The 9,337-nt window shown below is 35.5% G+C and overlaps 2 protein-coding genes across 3 annotated transcripts; one reads left to right on the top strand and one right to left on the bottom strand.

Moving 5' to 3' along the window:
- The first annotated feature begins 911 nt into the window (after positions 1-911).
- LOC110915766 (protein DEHYDRATION-INDUCED 19 homolog 5) lies at positions 912-3,695 on the top strand. Of its 2 annotated transcripts, none has more exons than XM_022160520.2 (5): positions 912-1,277; positions 1,808-1,941; positions 2,020-2,097; positions 3,205-3,386; positions 3,464-3,695. In XM_022160520.2, the coding sequence occupies exons 1-5, from the start codon at positions 1,205-1,207 to the stop codon at positions 3,555-3,557; spliced, it is 561 nt and encodes a 186-aa protein (XP_022016212.1). In that variant the 5' UTR covers positions 912-1,204; the 3' UTR covers positions 3,558-3,695. The 2 variants fall into 2 exon arrangements, with proteins under 2 accessions (XP_022016212.1, XP_022016214.1); XM_022160522.2 differs by having other exon boundaries at positions 972-1,277; positions 3,467-3,695.
- Positions 3,696-3,736: 41 nt separating this feature from the next.
- On the bottom strand, positions 3,737-5,409 carry LOC110915765 (elongation factor Tu, chloroplastic). Its single transcript, XM_022160519.2, has one exon. It carries the CDS (start codon positions 5,325-5,327, stop codon positions 3,879-3,881), a length of 1,449 nt encoding a protein of 482 aa, XP_022016211.1. The 5' UTR covers positions 5,328-5,409; the 3' UTR covers positions 3,737-3,878.
- Positions 5,410-9,337: the final 3,928 nt, after the last annotated feature.

The raw sequence follows: 9,337 nt of genomic DNA, 5'->3' as shown, positions 1-9,337 counted from the left end.
CAACTCGCAAGTATGAATTGCTATCAACACAACTAATAACTATGGGTGTCCTGGTTTTTCTTAAAACCGTAAAATTGTTCAAATTTGATTTTGGTTTGATTTTACGGTCAGTTTTTTTTTTTTTTTTTAACTTTTGATTGGTCAGCTTTAAAATTTTCAAACCGTAACAAAAGGTTTTACTGTTTATGTCGTAAGCCTATCGTATAAAACCGGATCAAAACACAAAATATGTTGTTTTACATCTTATCTCACATAAATTACATATTTATACCATATAATACAATATTACATATTACATCCAAGTCCTTATTAATTATACATTGAAACAAGAACTTAATAAAAAAATATATTCAATGAGGGTGAGGTTCTCTAAAAAGGACATATTTTGTAAGAAATATGATGAGAAGGCATAAGAATTAACATGTAGACATCATGTTTTGTGCTTTAGTCATGATATTTTGGGTTATTTTGGTAGGGAAAACACCAAACACAACAATTTAAAACACAATACAATATATTATATGCATGAAATTTAAAACACAACTAAAACACAGTACTTAACGTTCTTAGCATGGTATTTTAAGTTTAAGCCTAGAATTCTGAATTCACTGCATTGTGTCTTAAATTGTTGTGTCTGTTGTTTTTCTTGCCAAAACTACCTTAAAATCATGACTAAATCCAAAACATGATACCTACATATCAATTCTTATAATTTCTCACAATTTTTACGAAAAAATGTCATTATCGTGACATTTTGAAACAATCTATGAAAAAGATCTTTTAAACTTCAACATAGGAAAATCTTTGATATATCATAATTTGATAGAAATATGGACTATTAATTGAATTGAATATTTTCATATATACAACAGTATATTCACATCTTTAATGTATAAAAAGTTGAATTATTAAGTTATTTAAATTACCACCACCTCATTGCAATTTATGTAAAGTAAGACTATCTGAATTATGAATTTATGAACATTAAAACCCCCCTCTTGACACTTTCCTTCTCCCTGCTTCACTTCACACACTTCACCTCAAAGATTCAATCTTTATAACATCTAGAACAAAAAGTATCAAACTTTCTTCATAAATCTCAAGTTTTAGCCTTTTCTGCTTCTGGGTTTTACTGTTTCTTGAATCTTGATTTTCCGGTTAAAGAATAAGCTTTTACCGGTTTTTCTTGCCGGAAAATTTGGAAATGGATTTCTGGGCTCACTCAGCAAAACACCACCACTTCCACACTCTCCAATCTGACCATCTTAACAACTCAGGTGACTCTCAAACTTTTTTTTTTTTTTTTTTTTAAGATTTATTTTTGTATATCTTGTTTTGATGAATTGTTAGTTAAGATGATGTGGAAGTGGGTCTTTGGAATTATTATGTTTAGTGATGGAAAATCCAATCTTTTTGGAATTATTTTTAATCTTTTGAAAACATTTTAGATTTTGTTAAGTGTGTGTGGTACTGTGTGTGTTTTCTGTTGCACAATAAGATCTGATCATTATTGTTACTTTTTAAAGTTAAACACAAGGTGTTCAAAATCATTGTTATGTGTCTTTCACTGGTTCTTGATAGATGATGGAATTGGGTTCATTTTAGTTCTATCCATGTGTTTGACTTTTAAAGTCAGACCACATGTTTCGTAGTTCTTGATAAACAAAATTGAAAATTTCCAAAAAAAAAAAAAAAAAAAAAAAAAAAATCTGTTTGACCTTCAGTCAAACTGCAATTGTTTTATAGTTGTTGATGAATATGACTTATTTTTTTTATTGAATCTTGGATTGCTAATTGTTTGATGTAGATAATCATATGAAAATGGATGGAGATGATGATGTTAGAGCCTGGTTTCCATGCCCTTTTTGTTATGTGGAAATTGAGATTCCTGTGCTTTGTTGTCATCTGCAAGAAGAACATTGTTTCGACCTTAAAAACGCGGTATTTGTTCACATATTAATGACTTTTGTATGTTATGCTACAGATGAAGTAAGAATTAATAAAAAAGGTTTTGTGTAGGTTTGTCCAATATGTGCAGCAAATTTGGGCAAAGATGCAATTGCTCATTTCACATCCCACCATGTCCATTCTATAAAGGTATCTATCTATCTATCTATCTTCACATGAATCTAGAATTTGCATTTTGAATTTGATGATTCTAGTTCTATTAACTGATTTATTTAGAGCATAAGCAACTTTAAATTGGTTACTAAAAACAACTTATTTCACTTGTAAATATTAATAGTAGCATCAACAATGCACACTCTCATAGATGAAGATGGTATGTGTCTATGTGAGATGGATATGGATCTTCCCTAAAGACAAGGGGATGGGCCCCTCTTATCCCCTCTTTTTTCTGCCTTTTTGTTTAATAAAAATAAAAAAATAAATTCATTTATTTTGAGATTTTTATATATAATACAAATAAATTTTATGATATTTGTTTTGAGATTTTAATATATAATATATATAAATTTCATGATATGTAATCTTATTAGATTTAGAATTATGTAATATTGTGTAAAATGGATCTAGTTAAAAATACAAGAGTAGCTTTAGCGATAAATGCATTGCAATGACGCAGAGTGAAAAAATATGAACCATAACACATTGCGTAAGGATAAATCGAACGTGACAATTGTAAGGATAAAGCTAAGGAGCAGATGGTCTGTGATAAACAAAGCAATCCCAAACGCCCTCAAAACTACTTATTATCACAACACCTTTAAGTTGCAAACAGATTTTATCTTGTTATTTCAGCTTCAAACAAATTCTCTATTGTACATTTTACTACACTTGAGTTATCTATGCTATGCAGTTAATATTGGTGATATATCGGTCATATCGGTTCCTTAGTAAGATATCGGTGTCAAATATCGGTCATAATATCGATAGCAACATTATCGGCGATATTGACCGATATTTGACCTGTATAACCGATATATCACCGATATTTGACCTGTATAACCGATATATCACCGATATTTACTGAATTATAAGCGTTAAATTGCTATACATATAAATTCTACATTATATTATAATTACCGATATCTCACCGAGATAACCTATATCTCAAATATCGGTCCTTGACCGATATCTAATATTTTACCGCATTAACTGAATAACTGCATAGTATCTGTGTAATATCATATAATCACTTTCAAGACGCACAATCGATTCAATTGTGACACTGGTTGGTTGCAGAGTAGGAGAAAGTCCTCGAAATCAGGGTTCTGGAGTAATGGTGCGAGCCACACACGAGAAATGGCCGACAGGGGAAACATGGATGAAACCACATCCGATCCGCTATCAGCATTCCTGTGCAATATTCCAATTTCAGAGCTTCAACAAGAGCAAGTAGCAAATGCCACTTCTTCCATCAACAGGTATGTACCTTTCTTATGGCAAATATGAGTTTAGTGTGCAGCAATGGCTCACTTAAATGTGTTTGATACATGTGCAGCAGCACAAATGAAGTAGAAAAGGTGAAGGATCATGAAGAGAAGTGGCATCGAGCAGCGTTCGTTCAACAACTCATCTTTTCAACTATTTTCTGAAGTTAACAAGATTGTATCAGTTTAAGCTGTTGTACACTTGCATCATTCTTGATGGTTTCAACTGCAGTTAGTTATGAAAAGCCACTGGTGTGTGTATGCAATTTCTCAATATCAATCAAATCAGTATCTTCTTCAAAAGAGTGAACTCAAAAAAAAAAAAAAAAAAAAAAAAAGAGTCATGATTAAACTAAAAGACTAGCATAACTTAAAGAAAATAGGTGCAACATGTGTGATATCTTAACAATGCAAAATTAAGTGCATACAGTTATGAAAAATAAAATCTCCAAACTCAAAACGACTTTATAACAGATTTGAGATACATCACTCGATAATCGACTGGATAACACCAGCACCGACAGTCTTCCCACCTTCTCTAATAGCAAACCGCATACCTTGCTCACAAGCAACCGGCATAATAAGCTCAACCACCATCTTCACGCGATCACCAGGCATAACCATCTTCGATTCCTCATCTTTATCGTTCATAATCGATGTCACCTTCCCTGTAACATCAGTAGTTCTCATGTAGAACTGCGGTCTATACCCTGCAAAAAACGGCGAATGCCTCCCGCCCTCTTCCTTCTTCAACACATAAACCAACGCCTCAAACTTGGTGTGCGGGGTAATCGTCGCGGGTTTAGCCAAAACCATACCCCTCTGAATATCAATCTTCTGAATCCCTCTCAACAAAAGCCCTACATTATCCCCCGCCATCGCTTCATCAAGCAGCTTCTGAAACATCTCAACCCCTGTAACAGTGGTAGTTCGTGTATCCTTCAACCCGACAATCTCGACACTATCTCCAATCCTAACCGTCCCTCTTTCAACCCGACCCGTGGCAACCGTCCCTCTACCCGTAATCGAAAAAACGTCTTCTATCGCTAACAAAAAGGGCAGTTCAGTCTGTCTTTGTGGAATTGGGATATAATCATCAACAGCAGCCATTAAATCATAGATTTTATCCACCCATTTGTTCTCCCCCTTTGCAATCTTTGGATTCTCAGTCAAGGCTTCTAAAGCTAACAAAGCCGAACCCGAAATAATCGGAATATCATCACCAGGAAACTCATAAGATGATAATAACTCTCTTACTTCTAACTCAACTAATTCTAACAACTCTTCATCATCAACTTGATCTTGTTTATTTAAAAAAACAACCATATTCGGAACACCTACTTGTTTCGCCAACAAAACATGTTCTTTTGTCTGTGGCATGGGGCCGTCGGCGCCGGAGACAACGAGGATAGCGCCGTCCATTTGGGCAGCACCGGTGATCATGTTTTTGACGTAATCAGCGTGACCGGGGCAGTCAACGTGGGCGTAATGGCGGTTTTCCGTTTCGTATTCGACAGTGGCGGTGTTAATGGTGATACCACGCGCGCGTTCTTCCGGTGCGGCGTCGATTTCGTCGTACTTTTTGGCGACGCCGCCGCCGGTGGAGGCGAGGGCCATGGTGAGAGCGGCGGTTAAGGTGGTTTTGCCGTGGTCAACGTGGCCGATGGTTCCGATGTTGACATGGGGTTTTGTTCGCTCGAATTTGCCTCTGGCGGCGCGTACGGTGAGAGCACGGCGGCGGTGGGCGGCGGGGGAGGAGTTAGAAGCGGAGGTGTGGAGGAAGAGATTTGTGGAGGATTTGGAAAGAAAAGTAGAGGAAAGGAGTAATTTGGTGGAGGGTTTTGGTAGGGTGAAGAGTGAGGAAGAAGAAGAGGGTGAGGGTGAGGAGGAGGAGAAGGTGGCGGCAGCGGTGGCTGCGGCGGAGATGGAGGCCATCGGAGAGAGGATAGGATTTGGGGGAAGATGGATAGAGTGAGTGTGGATAGGCGAAATAAAGGTTTTATGGGTTAAAATGGTGGGTTTTCTAGGATCCGTATGGGGCTATCGTAAGATATAGTGTGACGTGTATAATTGTTGTTCATATTATTTGCCATATCGGATCCCAATATCCATCCTTTCACCACAAAATTATAATCGAATTATTATTATTATTATTATTATTATTATTATTATTATTATTATTATTATTATTATTATTATTATTATTATTATTATTATTATTATCTGTACTATCTATTAAAGGAGGTTAGATGATGACATAGAAATGCCTACGTGTCAACTTCTCAACTATGCCACGTAGTCCTCGCTGATGTCATGATTTCGATTTATTTATTATATATAAATATTAAACAAATATTAAAATATGCTTTTTTAATATATAGAAACTACATTTTTTAGGAGGCAAATTTGAATTGCATGGGGAGAGTTGTATGGGCATTTAATGCATATCAGTAATCAAATCAACTATCTCTTTCTTCTCAATTCAAACTCTCTCTTTCTTCTCAATTCAACTCAGATTGATTTTCTCTTTCTTTTCTCTTTAAACCGGTCCTTCTTCTCTCTTCTCACTTCTGGCGGTTTCTAGGGTTTCTCTTTCTTCTTTATTCAAAAAGCTTCAAGTTAAAGAATGTATTCGGCAAAGAAGTCCGATGGTTCTGTCACTCGGCTATGATGATCTCAAAAGTCTTTTACCAGTTGATTTTGGCATGGCAATGATGGCGGATGGTAGGGTTTGACCTGCAACCCACCTTGCAGCCATGATTTCGGTAGATCTAAGCCACATCGTTTTGTTTTACTTTTGAAGCCATCTTCATCACTGTAGTGAAACCCTAACCGTCGTCACCATAGGTTTCTGCTGATAATACCTGAAACGGCAAACCCTGGCCACCACTTGGGGTGTGACTGTTGACTATCACTGTGGTGAGTGAAATCCTATTCTTCTGCATGTTTGCGACTGTTGACTATCGCTGTGGTGACTATCGCTATGGTTCTGTTTCTGGTCTGGAGATGTCTGGTGGCCTAATAGGAGCTGGCTGGAAATGCAGCAAGAGACAACAAGATGAGTTCTCTTTCAAACCCTAGGTTATCTCGGTTCCATTCCGAAAACGTTCCGCTTGTTGGTTTCGTGCAAGGAAGTTACAGGATTGGAAACTTCTGTAGATCCGCATGTTAAGGTATGGGTTAAGTGATTGATTTGTGTGTTGATGTTTTTTAGATACTGTATTTGGAACAGGAGTTGATTCTTGCGAAATTTGTTAGGTTGGTTGACGGCAGGATCTGGATATGTTTAAATTTCTGTTGGTTATTTTTCAGAATTTGAGTTTACAATGTTTGTTAGGAGATGTTTTGACCGAATTTGAGTGTGAAAATAAGTCTAATTTCATTATTCTTTTGTATTGCATGAGTTGAAACTTGAAACTGTGTATTGTTATTGTTCATAGCTTTCTGTTGAAAGGCTGAGTTCCATGAAGAAATACGTTTTTGGATTGGGTTCTGGTCAGGTAACTACAAATATATAATCTGCTATATACATTTTGTGTTGTGCTACTGTTTTTTTTTTTTTTTAATTTTTGTTGGTGATACAGTGATACAGGTGTTGGTGACAGCTATTGTGGTGGGATTAGTTGCTTATATTGTATGCGGACTGCCAGGACCTGCTGCAATTGTCATCGGTAATGGGTTGGCATTATCTTCTACAGCAGTTGTCGTTCATGTAATAATTTATGTCTCATATTGTTTAGGGTTTTTATATTTTGTGTATATCTTTTGATTTGTGTGTTTGATTTTGGGTGTGGTTCAGTGTTTGTTACGGTTTAGGGTGATTTTCGTAGTCGGTTAGAAGTCAGTTTGGTTTTTAGTAGGGGAAATGTTCATGTACACAGTGTTTTTAAGAGTTATTAAGTTAGTGTAAATTGCAAGGTACTCGATTTGTTTTGTTTATTCAAGTTGCAAGCTATATTATTTTGGCAAGGATATCTGAAAGAAACTATTATGGAACTGTTAGGTTTATTAAGTAAATAAAGCAACCAATGTACTTTTGATATAAATAAAAATTATACGGATTTGACTATTCGGACCAATGTTAACAAATGATCTCTCTTTTTTTAGGTTCTGGCTGCTCTTGGAACAGAGTATTTTGAGAACCTTCTTCCTGACATTATACGTAATTGCTCTCATCCCAATGCATCTGTGTGTGATGGTAAGTATCATTTTCTGTTGACATTTTGAGATAAAAGACATCATAATGGACTCATTTGAAATGTTGTTACTAATAAGTTGGAGTCACTTGCAGAGGAATTTTGGTCCTCATTGAGGAATGGAGCACATCGTTCCAAAGGTTTGTCTCATTATTTTGAACTTCCAGTTATCAATTTTGCCTGTTCTGTTTTTTTTTTTTTTTTTTTTTTGGGAATTAGATTTCTTTATATTTGCATCACTTTTGTAATTAGATTTCTATCTATATTTTATTTTATATATTTTTTTTACTCTATTAAGGGAGCTTCGATGATGACATAGAAATGCCTACGTGTCAACTTCTCAGGTATGCCACGTAGTCCTCGATGATGTCATAATTACGATTTATTTATATATATAAAAATATATTTATATAATCTGATTTTATTTATTGTGAAAAAAGTATTGTTTTTTAGGAGCCAAATTTTGAAATGAATAGGTAGTTGTGGAATGGGCATTTTTAATGTTTGTTAGCTTGAGCTATGTGCTTATTTTACTTTCATTACTAAATTATTTTACTTTCATGTGTTTAGGGATTGCATGTCCAGCCAACAGTTAATGGATTTTATCCATGAGCAATTGATAATCAATAAGTTTGAGATAAGTCATGTTGCCCTTTAAATTACATCGGGTTAGAGGTGACGTTGTTTGAAATGTTTTGCTTTATCTCAAATCAATTAAATTGATCAAATTAAATTTTAAAGAGGTTAATTATGTAACGGTTTCAAATCAGGATTCTATTAAGGGAGATTATAGGATGACCTCGGTTTGCCTACGTGTCACGTTCTTAGCTATTAAGGAAGAGAGGAAGACACAAAGGATGTGTCAAACACAGTTTAGATGATATAGGTTCACGGTAATAAGAAGAAACCCTCTGTTGTAGAAGCAACCAGTGAGAGTGTTTTGGTGGAAAACGTGGAGGGGTCGGTGACGTTGTCGAGGGTTGTCAGGAAATGCTAAGTGATAGCATTTCCTGACAACCCTCGACAATGTCACCGACCCCTCCACAAAATTTCATTAAAACATTCTCACTGACTGCTTCTACAACAGAGGTTTTCTTTTTGTTACCTGAACCTGTATCATCTCAACTGTGTTGACTGAACCTGTATGTGTTGTTACATTAAGATTCATTTAGGATTTTTTGATATTGAAAATTGATTGGTGCAAAACTTTATCACCTTAGATGCTTTTGTCATCTGAGGCTATGATTGCGAGATCTGTTAACAAAAGTGTTGTTGCAACAACACGCCAGATTGTTGCCGGCTGCCGTTCACGGCTGTTCTAGGTAGCGTTGGGTGTAATCGATGTTTGGTTGATGATAATTAGATTGTTATCACCTTAGGGATACTCAGTCAATGATGTTGATGAGATGCTTCTCACCTGAGACTAAAACTATGATGAAGCAAACGTCTGCCCGAATATAAGCAAGGTCTGACATTTTCAAATCATTTTTATTACTTTAGCAAATCATTTAATGTTGATTATGATGATGAATAAAAATGAATTCAAAGTGCATTTTTTTGTGCTTTCAACATGAGGCTATGATGATTTTTTGATTTGAGTAAAAATTGAATGAAGATAGCATTATGGTATGGCAAGGTCGTAGGATGGCAGTTGTTCATGCAATCTCTCTTGCAGCCATGGTGTTGTCATCTTTCTGCATAATCTGAGCCTGACAGTCTGACAATATAAATGTTTTGCATCTTCACCAT

Source organism: Helianthus annuus, chromosome 16 (genome assembly GCF_002127325.2).
Source record: "Helianthus annuus cultivar XRQ/B chromosome 16, HanXRQr2.0-SUNRISE, whole genome shotgun sequence".
NCBI lineage: Eukaryota > Viridiplantae > Streptophyta > Magnoliopsida > Asterales > Asteraceae > Helianthus > Helianthus annuus.
Note: the sequence above shows the minus strand (reverse complement) of the source record. Positions and strands in the feature narration are given on the sequence as shown.